Source organism: Sabethes cyaneus, chromosome 3 (assembly GCF_943734655.1).
Source record: "Sabethes cyaneus chromosome 3, idSabCyanKW18_F2, whole genome shotgun sequence".
Classification (NCBI taxonomy): Eukaryota; Metazoa; Arthropoda; class Insecta; order Diptera; family Culicidae; genus Sabethes; species Sabethes cyaneus.
In genome coordinates this window covers 253,379,654-253,399,370 of record NC_071355.1, presented here as the reverse complement: position 1 = coordinate 253,399,370, position 19,717 = coordinate 253,379,654, and the positions used below count along the sequence as shown (strand labels likewise).

Genomic DNA, 19,717 nt, shown 5'->3' with positions numbered 1-19,717 from the left:
AAAACTATTGATTTTCAATGCGCGCCATTGAAAAATTGAAAATAACCCTAACTCGGTAGTTAGACAGCAATTTGCTAAACTCTTCGTCGAGGTATAAATTCTTACTTCGTGAATTTTGTTTTAACAATTATTGCAGGCCCAATAAACTTTATTGTGATCAGCGGAGAACAACAATCTTTTATGTCTTCATAAAAACAGTATTAGTAAGTTTTAAGTTTTCATAAAAACAGTATTAAGAAGTTTTAGTGACATCTTTTGCATCTTCATATAAGAATTTGTTCGTTCTTAAAAGAAAGATTTTCGGTAATTGATGAAACTTAGGAAACTTGGAACTGAGGGCTTTTCACTCGGTTTTCTTTAGCAACACAAATCTATCCATCACCAATGCTACAGTAATACGTAGCGTAAATTTTCTTCGACAGCAAAAGGTGAACGACTCACTGGTTCAGACTGAAATTGAAATGCTCCGTTTTGTTCAACGTAGATGATGGAATGATGCACCTCGAAAAATAGGCGGGACCGATCTTGTCGCTTGCACCGGTACATAACACGAGGTAAGCCGGCGAACAGCATTATTCAAACGCTAGCTTAGCTACTGCCAAGATTTCATCGGCATGTCTGGACAAGACAAAGAAAAAAACATCAAGGGCAAGCGAAAGACAACAGTTTCCGGTCGGATCGTATTCATCGGCTGCCAAGGAAAGGAAACTATTGAAGCTGGAGTTGGCTGCCGTGATGGAATAATTAACTGCGCAAATGCTGCTCGCGATTAACAAAAGACAAGAATTATCCCACGTCGCTTGCAGCTGGCCACCTGGACTGGTATTTCATCGTGGCTCATGACTATACACGAACGGCTTCGTCGATCGCATAGCTGCTGTGGCTTTCGGGTTGGTTCGTTGCAACAAGGCGTGCCTAGTTCGCGGTTATCATCGGTATTCCAATTTACCGAAAAGAAAATTACGTCAAGTGCGTTAGTGCAAGTTTATTGCAAGCTGGAATTATGATTATCAAACAATCGGTCCTTTTAAGGGCCACGCATTTTCTTGTTAAGTTAATACGATAATAACACAGGCAACGAGGGAAAAGTTGAATTTTTCGTCGTTGCGGACGACTAACAAATGGCGGGGATAAGTTTTCTGGTCACGGACGACATTTTCTGCCACTTCCAAAACGCGTGCAGCATGTAAATCAGTGTTCTTCTTTTGTAAGCCGCAGAAAAGTTTTGCGTAAAATTTCAGTTTTTAGAAAACTAGCGCGTACCGTCTGCCGATTACCAGAGGAAAAGCACAGATCATGAAAATTGATTTACTGTTTGGTTTAGTATGACTTCGATTTGTTATAATAAATTTCATAGAAGTAACCGCGAAATCTGTTACACATTCTACTATCACTACAAAGAGACTTACGTAGTCCTACGTCACCTATGCGGTCGTGTCTTGTGCACAGCCCTTCTGATTTTTTCAGTGCGGATTTTTTTTTTTTCGTTGTAGAAAATTATTTTTAGTTTTTTTCAGTATATTTTATGAAAAGTTAACATGTAATTTTAGAGTTATTTTTTTTATAAAAAAGAGAAAAAATTAAGTCCTTTCCAGAAGTTACTATAGACCAATTGTTTCAACTGTTTCAAAGTAAGTATGCAAAGTTGCTTAGTTACATGAACTCTTCACACATACAAAGTTTCAATGAATTCTGAGAGGGTGTTGGCAACCCCATAGATGAGTTGGCGTGAAATCCATCAATGGCAATATTAGGAAATGTAGGCAGAAAAATGGGAGCCATACTCTATGCCATCGTTTTACGATTTTGTTGATTCAAACAGCTCTGCTGTTTTATCAAAATTAGCATAGCAAACAGACATCTTTCCTAGACAGTTGGTGGTTTGCATATCTCTGGGCGAAATGCCAATGAGCATACTTTCGGGAGTTAAGTGAGTTTCCAGCCCAAAATGCTGATGCGAACACTGATCAGGATCACACAACATCGAGCGAATCAAAATCAAACTCTTTAATAGAACTGAGGATAAATCAAAGTGACATTCATACAGAATGGCCAATCCATCGAATCGAACAAGTTTGACTTTGGCAAACTCCTAACCAACAGAAACAAACTTCACCCTGGCCTGGACTTGAGGGTATTTTCATTTCTCGCTCGACAGCGCACAATCCAAATAGTGCAATGCGGCGGCGGCGGCGGCGACTCGGCGGTTTCATTTGCGTTTGTTTGGCCCAGCAGACAGACCCCGAGCCGGTCCGGGATTTGGCGTGCCGCGAAAGTTTATTTGTTTGTTCGTTTGTTTGTTTGGGTGTTTGTCGGTGTTCGTGTTTTTCTTTCTTTTTACTTCGAATGTCCGATTCGCTCGATTATTCGATCGTTCAATCAATAAACGAGGCTACCGGTTGTTGAATCGGATTTTTTTTCTGTGTTCCTGTATATTCGCGTAACGTCCAAATTAGCTAATGGTCAAGCCACCCACCAAGGTGGTGGAAGTGTGAAAATCGTTCGCTGCGATGATTATTGATGATTAATGTGGGAGTATTTGGGCAATAATTGCCGCACATTTAATGGGGATAATCGGCTGAAATGAATTTAATAGTGGATCAAGGATTAGGGGAAATTTTTTAGGAAAAAATGTACCTAATAAGATGTGATAAACGATAATTAGTACTAAACTGATGTTGCGCAATTTACGAGTCTAATTCAAAACTAAAATGCATCCATTTCACGGTGCATTTTGTAATTGGCGGTGATCTATAAAGTAGCCACCGGTGCATATCCCACATGTGAAGCGTATCAAAACCAACAAGACAACTTCTGGCAGCTTCATTAGCACCCACCGCGTTTTAAATTAACTGTCATATGATTGAGAGGCGTTCGTAATCGATTCGGTTCCGCACGATATTCTAATGCATACGGTCGGTTTTATTGCGCACCCATGGAAGCTTCTGCGGCAGTCAGAGCTTGTCGACTTCGTAATGGCTTCACGCGAAATGGATAGCCGTCCCAGGCTGGGTTTTCGTGTGGACTGTGAAAAAAGCCAAGCCCAACCGTAAACCCACGCGTAAACGGTCGGTGGGAAGCCTCCGTGCGCGACTTCGACTCCGAAGCGAAAGGGCAGCAAGTTATGCTGTGGCAAGTCCAAAGCTTGTTTATCGAAAATCTTGCACCGGCTGCAAGCCGCAAGCCGGCCAGTCACCTGGCCCTGGTTTACCTACCATTCACGGTGCAACCAGATCAATCGACCAGACAGCAGGTGAAAATATTATGGTACGATACTGCGCTGCACTAAATGATCATAGTTTTAACGATTCGTAGTTTTCACTTCGTTTTCCGCTTTTGTTTACCGAAAACTACGATCGACTGATTGACAATGACCTTGGCAGTTCTTTAAGCAAAGATTTACTTTCCTTCATCAAGCGGAACGGGTCTGCATTTGCCTAATGAGGCAGTTTCGTAAAACTATTCGACCATCAATGGAGCAATATGAATGCAATCAAATAGGAAATTTCGATCTTTATAGCTCCTTCGAATTGGGTCATTCTTTGATCGTCCTGAGTTTCACTCTATAAACAACAAGCACATCTTAAACACCTCATATCGTTACTTTGGTTTTAGCTGTCTGGGTTATGGTGGAAATGATTTAGAGAGCGTTTTTCTACACCTTTAGCAGCGTCGTCTGCGGCGCAATTTTTCCATTCTGTGGGGCAATTTTTCACGTCGTGAGTCTCTCCACACATTAACCCATTTCCAGGAAACGAACAAAATCGATTACTTCGCCCAAATGAATCAATTTATCATTTTTGCGGTCCTCTATCCTACACACCAGCCATGACCAGAACTGGGTCAGCGCTGATTCGGTTCGGCCCCCGCTAGGCACATTAGGCCGTGGGCAGATGAGCAGAGCACAAACGGCCCACGGTTAATCGAATATTCGAATTAGAAGAATCCCTTGCCGCGTACCAGGCAAGTTGACTAGCTAATAATATCGTTCCATTTTTCACCTCTGAACTAACGGGTCGTAAATTTCGCGCTTCAGCGGTGCCTCTCCTGTTAACGACTGACGCAGTCGGATTCTACCTTGTTTTCACGCTTCCTAACTAGATCTACTATTCCATGCCGGGGCCCGAGAGCGCCAGCAGAGTCGAGGAGCAATAAATAATTCAATTATCCTCGCCTGCAAAACGGAGAACTAACTAGTTAGCGGTTTTTATTTTGTTCATTTCACACCAGTAAGGCAGCACAAGAACAAGGGTCTCATCTTCGGTGTGCCCCACACGATCGGGTGACTGAAAGCTACCAGGGACTTTGCGTCTAATTCGATCCACCAACGTCGTCGTCGTCGTCGTCGTCGTAGTCGTCGGTGGTGCCGCTAGATTTATGGCGGCACGATTTTCGAAGCGATATTTTAATTCAGAACATTCACGCGCAACTCATCAGCCACCAGCGCCACCAGCCGACCTGATTGTGCAAGGGCAAAGTCGTTCGGGAAGTCAGATTCCTCCACACACGAATGGCACACATGTTGTTGGGTCTGATTGCACCCCTTTGGCGGCGGCGGCGGCTGTGGAATTGCAAACACTCGTTGCGATTGTCGGGGATGAATCATAAGGGTAAATTCCCCTGCCAATCAAACTGAAGTAAAAAAAAATGGCAAATGAAACTAAATTCTCCACTTTTCCGAACCATCATCATCGTCGTATGATGGACTTGGACCAGGCAGTTAGTGAAACATATCCACTAATTGCAGGCTGTGGGAGTGGGAGTAACTCTAAAGCACTCGACCGGCATCGGTTAAACGATTCGTAATGTGTTTGTAATAAAATAATTATATATTCTAGACTGGTTCTTCGGGTCGGGTATCGCCGTGCGAGGCAGTTTAGTCATAGCAGGGAACAATCCAATGACGACCACCGATTGGTTCGGGAGGCGATCTTCTAAATGGTGGTTATTTTCGTAACTTTACCGACGCGGCAGAAAGTTGAAAAAGGTGGGCTTTGAACTTTGAATCCTGCACTGCACTGGCGCTGGCGCGGATGATACCTACTGCTGTTGCTAAATTGCAGTATTTTTAGTTAGAAGGGAGATCGATTTGAAAGTATAATTGAATGATTGTGTTACAGCAGTAAACGCCCTGATCGTTTAGCCGCGATTGGAAACAGTAGCAGGCAGAGCAGTGCGCCTCGGTTAAATGTCAGCCGCCAGCGGGCGGTGGATCAAAAAATTAAGCAACAACCAGTAGCACGGGTCCGATCTAATATGGAGCCACCCGTTTTGGTTTATTGATTCGCTTAAGAAGGTTGTTGAGAGATCGTACAAAGGTGCTTCTCTTAGAGTTAATGCAAAATAGGGTTTCAATGGGTTACTAAGCGTGTAGGGCGCTATATCTCTGCATATTAGCGTTGATAGGAGGAAATGCTTATCAACTTAGGAACTATATTGGCTTGTTTCATTATGCCTGATTTTTGTTTTCAGGTATAATAAATTCAAATTTGTCACAAGGTTTTCGAGTCACTTTAAATCTCGCATGTGCATAATATTTTTAGATATAAATTATCAAATATGAGTATATGAGCACCAATGGCATTATATTAAATTTATTAAAAGGTATTTTTTAAAGGTATCTTAATTTTCGTAATTACTGGCTTTACCAGAAAATTTTTGAATAGTCAGGTTAGTCTCATATAACTCCCCCCATCTACTAACAACAATTCCTTTCCCGAAATACTTGTGAAGATGCAGAGGATTCCCTGGTCTTTAGTAGCAACAAGTATTGGACTAACATTCCTTCCCATCCCTCCAGGACCCGCATTCGGACGTGGCCGGCGTCGGTATTGATCAGCATGCAGGGACCTGATAAGGTTGCACAATGAGGAATAGCGTGCTGTCCCAAGTATGCTCTTTCCAGCCATCATTTTGCAATTTTCATCGGTTCTGGTCAATAACGGAGTAGCAGCACACGGGCGGTATCCTATGCTTATGCTTATGCTAATAGGGTTTCAATGGGTTACTGTGATTGTGTGTTCACTCAATGAACTTCACCGCATCTGTCAAAATAAATGAAGCGTCCACTTGCTATAGTCGCATGAAGTGTTTTGCCAGTTGGAAGTGAAAAGTTAGCAGAACTGAGAGCTACACACCGAAACCTGTCATGTGTTGGGACGAAGGAAGACATTTAATCACAAACGAGCGCGAGGTGATTAACAGGTGGAAGCAGTTCTACGATAAACATCTCAATGGCGAAGTTGCACCTGGGGGTGAAACGAAAGTTTATCTAGGAGTGCCCATGGAGCAAGGTCTCAGCACCTGATCTCTAAGAAGTCAAACGAGAAATCGGTTTGCTGAAGACCAACAATGTCGCTGGTAAGGAGCACTTACCGGAAGAGCTTTATAAATACGGCCGAGAAACGCTGGCAACGGCCTCATACTTGGTAATATCCAAGATTTGTGAGGAGGAGAAGCTACACTCAACACTTAACACTGGTGAACGCCGTCTACAAGGTACTCTCTCAGATCCTGTTACGCTAGTTGCCACCGATAGATAGCACAGGGTTTCGTAGGAATTCAGGTGGGCTTCATGGAGGCTCGCGCAACTACAGTCCACGCGTCACATCTCTATTGATTTCAAAGCAGCATAGGATATAGTCGATTGAGACTAGCTATGGCAGGTAATGCACGAGTATGGTTTTCCGGACAAATTGACGCGACTTTTCAGAGTTACATTGGATCGAGTGTTTCGTGCGTTGCGGACAGTTCTTTATGGACTTGAAGCTGCGACGCTTACCACAATAGATCAACATAATGGTCGACAACAAAAACAACCGTGACGCTGTACACGGAGGACGCACCCATGCCGTATTCGTGCGGAAGGTACTTCAGATGATATTTGGCGGAGTACAAACTGCAAGCGGAGAGTGGCAGTGGCATATGAATCACGAGCTACAGGCACAGCTTGCAGAGATTCCCATCGTGCATCTGGCGAAAGTCGGTAGGCTACGGTGCGGTGGGCCGGACATGTCGTAAGGATGCCGGACTACAATGCAATGAAAACAGTTCAACAACCCTACCGGCACCAGCAACAGGGGGGTTCAACGTGTAAGATGGCTCGACCAGGTCGAAAGTGACTTGCGACTTCTGAGATGACTGGGAAATTGGCGACGAGTGGTCCTAGCTCGAGTTGAAGGCAGACGACTGCTTGAAACAACGTGGGTCACCCCCGCTCTAGGCTGCTGACAACGACGACGACTAAGTTATCGAAACTGTATGTTCTGTAGAGCATTAAATTATTTTCATGCTCATCTAGCTCACCTGGCATGCTCAGGCTGGGGCACACTGGGACACGTGCCCTACTTTCTATAACAAAATAATTTCTCAATGTGCAACCGGAAAGTGCGGAATTGTCAATTCAACATTCAAATTAATTGAATAAAACAGATTCAGCCGCAATTCCAATTTTAACTTGCATTTCAAGCCCAATTTAAGTCAAATTTCAAATTCAAGTTTCAAGTTCAATTGAATGTCCCATTTTAAGTCCAATCACAAGTCTAATTTAGTTCCAATTTTACCTCCAGGTTATAAGTACAATTTCAAGTACTGTCCGATTTTAAGGTCAAATTCAGGTCTATTTTCAAAATCATATTCCCGTTGAGGTCCGATTTCAATGTCCCATTTCAAAGCCAATTTCAAGTTTAATTTGTTTCCAGTTTCGCCTGCGATCTCCAGTCAATTCAATGCCCCATTTTAGTTCCAATTTCATTTCCGATTGCAGGTCCACTGTCAAGTGTAATTTTATGTCAGATTTTATAGCCAAAATTTTACCTCCGATTCAGGCCTAATTTCAAGTGCAATTTAATGTCCCATTAAGTTCAATTTCAAGTCCATAAATGCATAAAGTCCAGTTTCAAGTTCATTTTAAAACTTGCTTTTATTTTCAAGTGTATTTTCAAGTTAAGTTGTGGTTATTAGTTTATTAGGACTTTTTAAATTTAAGATAGGCCATTACAAATATAAGTTTTTGTCTCTCCGGTGTTGAGCCACTGAAGGGGGGCGTAAAAAAAACAAAGAGAATTTTTTAATCGAGCAATAAAAATATGGATTTTAGGCATTTTTCCTTAAATTTTAAACGTGAAGACCAAATCTATTCTTGCTTTTATTGAATACGTTGTTATTTTTCGAACAAAAAGACAAAAACGAAAGAAAAATTTTCTGGCCGAGTTTCGGAAATTCCACTGTTTGAACTGCCATTTTTATTTTGTGCTAGAAGCGTAAACTCAACTCGTACACTCATTTTTCGAGGTTTTCAGGTTGTAGAGCCCACAGACAATTGATTTTATAAAAAAAATTTAACTCATTTCCTACAAATTATTTGTTTTTCCCCCTGATTTTTCAAGCCAATTTCCAAGGGGGGGGGCTGACAAAAACTTCGAAAATGATTTGCAATGCCCTTAAGTGATGGTAGAACACTCCAAAGAAAAATCGGAAAATTCTAATTCACAAATTCCCAAACAAACCCAACAACGTAGTTTCCTATGCTTAAAATGTTGGTACATTTTCTTAGCATATTCACAGATGGTTTGCCGATGGAGATCAGGTAGGTAATCTATCTGCTGTTCTTCAGAAAAATAAGCAAAAAAGAAAAACTGAGACGGAAGGAGAAATAACGATGAAGACGACGAAGGAAAGCGTGACAAAGACTGGACAGATGCGAGAGAGAGAAATTAAAAACTCGCATAAAAAAAGAAAACCGAGAAAAAGCCAAGTAGATAGAGAGGGAAAACGGGGCATTAAAAGAAAAAAAAAAGTGGAAGATAAGATAACGGAAGAGAAAAAGATGGAAAATGAGACAAAAAACGAAGCAACTGAAGAAAAAGATGTAGAACGGAAGAATAAAAAAAAGAAACAATCCCTGTGGTCAATCCAGCTGTAGTGGTTAGGCATTTATGCCTCTCATGTCGAAAATTCGGATTTAAATCCCAACCCCAGCCCAAGTTGTTAAAATAATTATAGTCAATGATTATAGTCAAACAAAAAAAGGAAGAACCCCAAATAAAATGAGGGTAACCTACACAAAAAAGAAAAATGGGACAAAAAACAGAATAGAAAACGAAGAAACGAGAACAGGAAAAGAGGACAAAAAAGAAAATAAAATGAGAAAAATAACGAAAACGCAAGGCATAAAACGGATATGAAAAGCAGTGACAGAAAAGGAGCAAAAGCGGGCCATGACTAGAACAGAATAGACGAACGAAATAAAAGAACAACAATGGAAGGAAAAATGGAACCGAAAAAAAGAAAAAAAAAACAGTTGAAACGGAACAGAAACTGCACGACAAAGAACGAAACGAGAAGAAGAAAGGCGACAAACGGAACAGAGGAAATTCAGGACACAGGAAAAGGGCGAAAAACAAGAGATAAAATGAAGGAAAAGGAGACAAGAAAGGGGATAGTAACCAAGAACCAAGAAATCAAGAGAATCTAAAAGGGGAAATGGATAAAAAGGAGATAAAAAAGAAAAACGATAAAGGAACTGAGAAAAACTGGAAAAAGAAGCCAAACGGGAAATAAAAGGAGAAATATGGGACAAAAAACGGGAAAATGGAACATAAGAATAGAAAAACAGGAAAGGCGGACCAAAGAAAAAAGTAGAACGGAAGAGAACAAGCAAAAAAAACGGTAATTACAAAAGAAAACCTGTAGACCAAAGGAAAAAACGGTTGCCAAAAACAAATCAAAAAGACAGAAAAGACGAAAAACTGTGGTTTCAAAAAGAGGAAAGAGAGTTAAAAATTCGAAGCAAACGAAATAAAAAGAGTTAGAAATATAGAACAACTGGAAACGAAAAAAGGGGAAAACAGTAGAGAAAAGACTAAAAACGAGAAAGAAAATAACAAAAAAAACGAGTGAGAAGTATGAGCGAAAACAAGGTTGAAAATAAAAAAATTGAACCGGAATCAAAGAAAAATGAAGCAACGAAAAAGGAGAGATAAAGGAAAGCAAAAGTGCAAAAAGAAGAGCAAAAATACAACTCGATAGACTAACCTCGTGATGTTTGTCTTCACCTTGAATGAGGTCAGGCATTCAATTAAGTTTTTCTAACGGTAGATTTTACAATTGACGAAGGGAACGGTAGAAGAAAGTAATGAAACAAAGAGTCGATAGGATCTAACAGATTGAGACCAGGCGTGAAGGGGAAAGATCGTAAGATGTGAGGGTAAGGGAGGATCATATGAAGCAACGCTTAAGAAGTTGTGTACCGCAATCTTTTATCTAAGCTGTGGGATTCCATGGACTGAACCAAGCCGTAATCGGAGCATTAAAGCAGGATTCGAACCCACTCCACCTCCCAGGACTTGTGGCTCGCCCAGGCTTCATTCTCGGTTTTTTGTTTGCTCAGTAGATGCTCAATTGACTACAGCGCCTCAACTAAACAGAATTCGAAAAAGTAGCGTAAAGGGCCATTGCAGAGCTTATTATTATCTACATTATTGTTGAAGAAAGTATAGTTCTATCTTTTGTATTTACAGCGCTTTGGAGCTGCTACCCCGTTGGTAGCCAAATGAGCGCTCTTTTTGCTATCAACGGGGTAGCAGCTCCATAGCGCCGTAAATACAAAAGATAGAACTATACTTTCTTCAACAATAATGTAAATAATAATTAGCTCTACAATCGCCCTTTACACTACTTTTTCGAATTCTGTTTAATTGAGGCGCTGTAGTCAAATGAGCAAAAAACCGAGTATGAAGCCTGGGCTCGCCGGTGGTAATGATCCTATGAACCACAGAGGTGCTGGACCTGGATAAAACTCGATGTTTTCGACTTTCCAGAGTAAGATCCTTTTTTTTTTTTTTTTTTTTTTTTAAGATCCTCCCTTAATTCCAATTTATGTATTTATGTTCGACTCAAGGTCTAATTACAAGTTCAATTAACTTTCAATTCAGGCCCAGTTTGAAGTCGAATTGTCAGTACAGTAAATTTAGCTTACATTCCTTTGCTTTGAGTAGATAAATACTTTGCTGGTATATAACTTTAATAAGTTAGAACTATTTTCGCAAGAACGTAAGTCTGCTATTTTTTATTAAATAAACATCAAATCAACTTGCTTTTCCACAAGAACTTTATTAACCTGAAGAAATAGAAGCAAGAGACTAAAAATAAGTCTTCTTATTATAAATACATTTGAAATCATTGTGTCACAAAAAATTTCAACAGTTTTATAGCCGGTTCATGAGCTAAGCCTAAAATTTGAGTGCACCTAATAAAAAATATAGTAACGGTAATCCAGGTTTTTGCAACGCGGTTTAGAAACTCTCTTTACCTAAAAAGCATTTAATAAATGGACAACAGTGCACAGACGAAGTCATGTACAAACAGTATGCCAGCACAAAGTTGTTACTGGCTTCTTAGTTGATACCAACTTACTTCACTTCAAAATGGATAAGTAATCGCTAATTATTACTGCATGCAAGTTTTACGATCTCGCGGAATCACAATCGATTTGTATTTTTATGGTATAAAGTGAATGTCATTTTTTATATGCAACAGCCTTTGGAAAATTGAGCAGAACTGCTGAACGAAAAGGATGTAAAAAATATATGAGCAGGTAATTGCCCATTAACACTCGCACGATAAATCGATAGTTCTGTGGAAACCCCGGTAAGAGCAAATTGGTTTGAAAAATTACATAACCTATCCATCATCCACCGTTGATCACTTGATAGAACCACAGCACAAAATTAATTTTTACCCATTCTGTGCTTTGTTGGCATTACGAAGAATCCGAAGGGGAATTGCTATTTATTGGGCTCCGTTTTGTAATCACAAAAAAAACAAGATTTCATTGCTACATTCTTCATTACAGTCTGTTTATTGCCCGAGTAGATCCAATCGCATGTAAACAATAAAAGAACCATAATTTAGCCCGCCAGAAAGAACTCACGGTTTCATTAATGGCAAGGTCGTTAACGGTACTGAACATGATGTTGTCTAATTTCTTCCTTGAATTCCCTTACGCTTCTCGCCCACATTGCACTACTGGTAGTGTGGTAGAAACAATTAGAAAAAAATACCTGATCATTAAAGCAAGTTGGAATTAGAAGACTTTACTACCGAAGCTTCGTATTCCGAATTTGAAGTGAAACTTTACTACGAATCTCATTTTCATTGGACATTTTTGATTACAAAGTTTGTAAATTCAATTTCAATTAAATTCCTTTTCTTGAGTGAAACATTTCAGAAATATTTCAGCAACATTTCAAGTCATTATGTGTGTTTCCCTTCCTATTTAAGAAATAGCCTAGATAACGAATAAGCATTAACATAAGCAGTTAATCAACCGTTTATTGGAATTTCTGGCATGTTTTTTTATAGCATCTTGCTGTTTATTTGCTTTTTGAGCTTCTGTAAATTGGAATCCAAAATTGTATTCGAATTCTTCTTGTTAGTAATCAGTTGCATATAAGCAATGCGAATGCTGTAAAAGAGTTAACAGTGAAGTAACGGGGATAGTTTTAAGTAGCATTTAAGATGATTTAAATTGGCTTATTGGCTTCCATTTAAATTCCATTGGGAATTGTTACTGGTTACCTAGAAAAAATTCCAAATAGCTGCGTACTGTTAAACATGGCATCTTTCCACGATGGATAAAATTACGTTGTGCCATTGTCTGTTGGGAATCATCCTGTTCCTCGATCTCGGACCACCAGTGAGTTAATGCAATAGGTTTAATTGACTGATTTATCTCAGCGCCGCCGATCCTACCAGAGTTTTCTTGTGTCTGGTATTTTATTTCGGACTACCAGAGTGCTCCTTCTTGTCTTCAGGCCACTTGCTTATTTGTTATCGGTTGGGAAAATGGGCGCAATACAAGAGAAACAAAATCCCTTTTCCTTATTTGGAACTCTCCCTTTTATCATCCTTCCTATGGAACATGTCACATGCCAAGGTTCCAGGAGAACCGCCCAAGCGTTCCGAAGTAATGGCGGTCCATTACAAACATACGTGGATTTTTATGTATTAGATTGCATAAAAATGAAATAAAACTATGTAACGATCCAAGGACAATTACCAACGAAGCACGTGTCATTTCTTAATTAGATTTTCTTCATTAGCGCAAGCAGCCGGCTATATTTATTTATAGATTGTGAGTTTATCAACTGCTGCGGCTGCGGCTGCCGCATAATGATTAATTCTTGATAGCTAGATGAGACGAGTAATTTACCGTAGTAATGGACAGTGAAGCAGTTTTCCACTAAACTAATGAGTTTTAAAGTTAGACAAGGGGACTCATACAGACAATGGGAATCTGCGACTTTTTTGCGGTCCTAATTTTTTATGAATGAAAATCGTTTAGAATATTTAGAATTCGTTTGATTACAGTATCTAACTATTTCAAACTCCAAAAATAAAATTTCTTGATACTTTATTGACATGAGTTTACCATCCAAAAACCAGATGAAGCTTTAACGGGAATTAGTAGTCCGTTCGTAGAACTCTACTATCAGAATGTGCGTGGTTCACGTATTAAAACATCCTAGTTTTGCTTCACGAATTTTAATTCTTTTTGATTCATCCATCAAATATACGTGAAAAGTGAAAAAAAATACCGAGAAGTGTACCTTTCTAGAAGCCTGTAACGAAACCTTTTCACAAAAAAGTGTAAAGAAAATTTACCAGAATTGATCAGAGAAACACTCCAAAACCGGTGGTCGCAATAAAGGCACAGGATAATGTTTTTCCTACTAAATCAACGTCACTCGACCAATTATCCAGCCCCGCCCCGGTTGGAGTGCTGATCAATGCTACGTTTCGCAGTACAACAACTCATTCGCCTGTCGACTAATTCCTCCTGGCAGGCAGCAGCGAACCCCGGTGTGACAATTTAATACAATCCCAAGTTGCGTGAACGCTGCCGGTTTGCAAATAAATCTGTCAATTTCGCTAATTAAGCAAAATAAAACAACGATTCTACGACGACGACGGCGGCAGCGGAGATGACGACGGTGGCCGCCGCCTCAGCGGGACCCGGATTGACCGGGAGGCGTGCAGTATGTGTGCACGTCCGCGGTCCATAAATCGGCCACGAGCCAAACATTCAATACGAATCGTGCCAATCGTGTTGGAAACGCAATTCCGAACCGCTCTGCTGCTTATCAAACACCGCCCGGGCTGGCTGGCCAGATATGGCTTATGCACGGTTTGTACGGATAGGCTAATTTGAATTTTTATTTATGGAAACTTTAGGGCACTTGCTGCTCAACACGCGTACGTATGTACATTCGGCCGATCGGGCAGTGTACACTTTGAGCTGTCAGAAATTCTATAAAAGCCATTTTCGCTAGCCGACCGACCCGCGGGCGACGGCTTGTCGACTGTTGCGTTGCTGGAAAAGGCAGTTTTCCGATAAATTGATACATTCAAATGCCTTGGATTGTTGTTGTTGGGCGTGTACCCGGCGTGTGTGCTAAATTGGCGGTGCCAATTTGGCGATGTCAGGTGAATGGAATTGTGCTTTTTTGTCTGCTATCGCGATATAATGCTAATTGACGACGAATGGAGGCTAATTACCGTTTGACATGACATGCTTTCTTGCTTCGATCGCAGCTGTTTCTCTTAGAAAAGAAAGATGATTTTCGCCAAAAAGTATCAGATTAACAATGAGTCAATAACCACTAATGCATCATTAAAAGCATCTCGGAATTTCGTTTTATTGATGACGGAATGGTGGCTCATGCCTATCGCGTCAGCCAATGAAGTCCTCGCGATTATCGCCGTTCAATTAACACAAAAGCGCCGTACAATTAGTTGAATAATAGCACCGGTCAGGCTCGAAGAGGCAGCACACTTACGTAAGCCAAATACCTATATGTTTCGTGTGGGAGCACCAGTTTACGGTTCTTATCGGTCGAGTGTCATCGTGAATTTCCATCGGCGGTGGTGGTGGCGTGTGAAGTTATTTAACCACAACAGCGATCAGTTGACACCGGAGCTGTCGAGCATCGAAATTGTAATTTTCACCTTTGCAAATGAAAGTAAATTTATGCATGGTGACATTTCGCTGAAGATCGGCGGTTACTGATAATTGGTTGAATTGTTTTAAATTAATGGTAAGGTCTGTGAATGCTAGCGGCTAATGTCTATATGATTGACACAAATAATTTTCAAGCGATCACACAAAAACACACTCTAAAAGTAGCGAATAAGTAAAAACAAAGCGTAAAAGCGGCAAAACCGATCATCCAAAGCAACAGCTGATCGGGACGTCAATCTACAATAATACAATCAAAATGTTCGAGCACAAAAAAACACACACAAACGCATAGACATCCGACGAAGAGGTAAACAGCTCAACCGAAAGAGAGACGGGACAAACATCCAAGCGGCAGGCAGGCAGTGGAGTGGGAAAAAACATCGACTTACATCTGGAAAAGCGATTTCCTCATCGTCGGGAAATTCAACTTCGAGCCCACATATACTAACCAGCCGCGGTTGTACCGAGAATCGCCAGGCCGGCCGCCCCCCGAATGTCCGCGACAGTCGAGAAAACTAGCCAAATTATCGTCGTCTTCGTCATCGCTGCTGTTGGTGCTGCTGCTGTTGTTGTTGTTGTAGTCGTTGTCACCGTAGGCGAAGACGTTTCCATAGCGATGCCTGCGATGCTGCGAAGCGGAATGCGACGGTGTCGGTGTTGGGTGGTGGAAATTGTTGTTGAAATCACTGTTGACTTGATAGTTCCGGCCAGTGCAACTTAAGGTTTGATTTAGTAAGGTGAAGGAATGAAAAAAGGAGGAGAAGTTTTGATCAGTTATTTTCAAAAACATCCTATTTAATTGTGTGAACTACGTTTTTATACTAGATAAATTAATTCAGGATAGCGGTTGACAACAGAATGTTTAAGGAATACAATGGGAGTATTCACGTAGTGCTTGGTAATTAACGTATTCGACGCATTCGCTGTACATTTATCCAAATATTTACTAGCTTGTTTTTTCCGATGGAAAAAGCAATCACAAGGCTGTCTGTCAAAGCACCTCGATTTCGATTCCCTAGTCTAGAATACCTGGGAACATAGCAGGTAGTGCAGTGAATCGTGCGGAAATCATGGCTGAAATAACAATGACAATCTCATAAAAATAAACCATACATTGGTACGTTCACATAAAACCAGTCGTAAACTTTTAGCCAATAGGCACATATAAAAATAACACCCTACATGAACACCCCTGATATATTTTTTACGATACGATAGTTAATGATAAATAACTTCATCTTTAATTGAAAATCGTCGCGCAATGAGGAAACAATAAAACATTGGAATCAGCTGAAGCGGTTCCGATGCGCTTCAAAACTGGTTTCAATACGCATAGAATATCCATTCTGGTACGCAATAACCCGAAATGTCTGTTTCGTTGCAGTTTAAAGTGGTGCACCACACGCCCCCATTGCATTAACATGGTTTTATTGCTTTAAAAAGTTGCTGAGTCGAGCACATCGTCAACACACTCTTATTATTATTATATTTCGCTTAATTATGGGTAACACGAAATAATTAACAAATAATTTTAAGAATTTCAATCGTCTTTTGCTCAACATAGTAATTTTCGTTATGGGACTGATATGCGGGTAGCGGTATAATATTTATAGCAGTATAGTCATTATATAATAGTCTGGCGGATACAAAATCGGGAGTCCATTTACGCGTCAAAAACGAAGCCAATCGTTTTTCAAAATCCGAAATGTAGGAGTAATCTTAAGAAACACATTTTATTTTCATAGAACTATTTATTTTCACAGTTGGCAGTGGCAAATTACTATATAAAAGCAAAGTGTTGAGCTTAAACGTCTTTTCTAAGACTTGACCCTTTTTTATCGACAGGCTTCACAGCCGTCTATTAGAATACAGGACAACCCCCGTGGCTAGTGCAACAATCCTATACCTATACGGGGCTAGTGCACAACCTAGCCGTGATTCGAACATATGACGACTGACTTGTTAACCAGTGTCGTACCTTGAAACCAACTAAAAGCGGTAAATTACTATATAATTGTAAGCGAAGATTCAAACAAATCATACCAAATGGCATTCCAGTTTAGGCACTTCAGTCGTATATTCCGCTTATCTCCATTATAGTGAATCAACATGATCCCATAAAAGAAGTGCGTTTGCTGGCGGAACATTATTATGCAGGTCAAATCCTGAGGGAATATCCAGCATGCCTTTCATGGGTATAAAACTTATTAGTTTTAGGCTGCAATAAAATAGGATTCTCGTCATATTTTAAGGCTGCTAGATAGTTGATGGAATGTTGATGTTACAGATCGCAAAATTCGTAATTTTCAATTTATTCGGTCGCTTGTTGATTCTTCGATACTAGGGTTCACATTTGGGTCCACGCTATCTTCAAGTATGCGGCAATCTATCATGCATTTTATTGGAAGAAAAAATCTTAACATCGTCGGTATAAATTAAGGCTGAATGTCGGGAAATAGTTCCGGATGCTCGAAGATGATGTTACGAATGATTGTTCCGAAAAGTGAAGGTCCAAGATGACTCCCTTGAGGTACACCAGACCTTGATTTGCGCTTATCGATCTTGAAATATTGCGATCAGTTTCTTAAATCCACTGCAGATCCATTCCGCCTATTCCACATTTTTGTAACACAGCTGTAATCCCGTCTATATTAATTATATCAAAAGCCTTCGGCACATCTGTGTAGATTGTATCCACTTGATAAACATCCATCATCCATTGCGCAGTTCTCGAAATAAATCATGCCAAATTCGTTAACGTTGAGCGTTTTTTAAGGAAACCATGTTGAAAACTTGAAATTTTTGGTTCAATTACAAGATACAATTGCTCATATACAAGAGATTCAAACATTTTAGATATGGCCGAGAGAATGGCAATTCCTATGTAGTTCTCCACCGGTAGCTTGAAGGCTTTTTTAATGTGTATAATGTGCGAAATTGGTCATAACTTTGGGAATGAACCTGTTGCTAACGAGGCACTGAAAAGGCTGTGTAGTGGAGCTAATAACAGCAGTTAAATCATCTACACAACGTTTCAACAAAGCTTTGGAATTTCCTCAGGCCCACTGGATTAAGATGTATCTAAAGACAAAACTGAATTACAAATGTCTATCAACGAATGTAGCTGGTGTTGAATCTGACAACAAAGATATCCTGACCTTGGATCTTGGACCTTGGATATCTCTGTCTCTCTCATCATCTCTATCTGTCTCGTCATATCTAACACTTTCTCATTACTTCTGTTCTCTCATCATCTCGGTCTCTATCTCTCTAATCCTCTCTATCTCTCGTCATCTCTCTTTGTCTCTATCTCTATCTTTCATATTTCTATCACTATCTCATCATTTGTCTATCTCTCCCATCATCGTTCTATCTCGCTCTCATCATCTTATCATCTCATCATCTTATCATCTCTCTTATCATCTCTCTATCTCTATCTATCTATCTCTATCTATATATCTTTATCTTTCTCTTCTATTCTCACTGTCTCTTCCTTTCTCATTTCCCCCTCTCTCACTCACTCACTGACTTACGCGCTCATTCACTATAACTTTTCTGTCTATAAATCGTTCTTCCCCGCTATATATCGCCCTCGCTCTTCTTTCACTCTATCTTTGTCTCCTTACTCCCGCCATCAGTCACTCTCTTCAATTCACCCTATCTTTACTTTTTCTCGCCCACTATCCTTTCTGTCACCCTCTCTCGCCTTTTCTCTTCTTCCCTCTCGCTGGCATCTCTTCACATTGTTGTGTCTAATATTCGCAATTTTTTCCGACATTTCTGATGAAAATACTGACCGCGCTTTTCTACTGATCGCTGTAGTATTCTGGTTTTTGCTTCCTTCTTGCTACCTTTCTAGCAGTCGTCAGACGTTTCCAGAATATTTCAATATAACATTATTTGGGTTTGATGCATGAGCCCAATTTGGATATTTTTTGTGTGTGTGTGGATATTATCACTACGACCAGCATTTTGATCTATTGTGATCTTATCCAAGTGTTGTTCCGCACTTCGTTGTTATTGCAGTATCGCTATAGACTGTGCGAACTGCTTATTATCCGTGCTTGAAGTGTCGGTGTGTTTTCACCCTTTTTCCCACTACGCTTCTTACTACTTTTCAACCAATCTAGCTCTAGAGCTAGGAAGTGCGGAGACTAGTTACAATTTGTTCTTGGACAAGAGGCTCCATTCGCACCTCGAGCAAGTATCATTCTTATAACCAGTCCCGGATAAAGGCTTGATCATGGTCGGTAAAGCAGAGTTCAACACAGAGTGAGGGTGTGTATGTATGTGGTCCTTACTACTTATGCATTCCCAATCTCGTTCCTAGAACCAGGAAGCGGAACAAGCTATAATTTGCCCTTGAACAAGAGGCTTCATTCGCACCTCAAGCAAGTACCACTCTTATAACTTGCCATGGCAAGAGGCTTTCATTGTTAGTAAATGCAGAATGCAGTAGGAAGGATGTGGAGGGGCCTGAGAATAAACCCATGCTAAAGTCACTTAACATCGAATGGCCTGATTCTACTAAGATTCGAACCCACGACCACTCGCTTGTCAAGGCAGACTCGGTAACCTTGCGGCTTCAGGGCCCCCTGGGCCGGGGAAGGTTCTTGTGATGATAAGAGACCCCTCTCCCACTAAGAGGGGGGGCTGCCATACAAATGAAACACAAATTTCTGCATAACTAGAGAA

At 40.4% G+C, this 19,717-nt stretch overlaps 1 protein-coding gene across 4 annotated transcripts in view; it reads right to left on the bottom strand.

The window, feature by feature from the left end:
• Window positions 1–19,717, bottom strand: part of LOC128744285 (protein Shroom) — a 407,780-nt gene that overhangs the window by 26,721 nt on the left and 361,342 nt on the right. For 2 of the 4 annotated variants that reach the window (XM_053841143.1, XM_053841144.1), the window contains one exon: window positions 15,412–15,738. The exons of 1 other annotated variant lie outside the window; for it this stretch is intronic. In XM_053841143.1, the coding sequence (XP_053697118.1) occupies window positions 15,412–15,738 (327 nt within the window). The remainder of the gene's footprint in view (window positions 1–15,411; window positions 15,739–19,717) is intronic. One more of the 4 variants, XM_053841145.1, reaches the window with a different exon arrangement.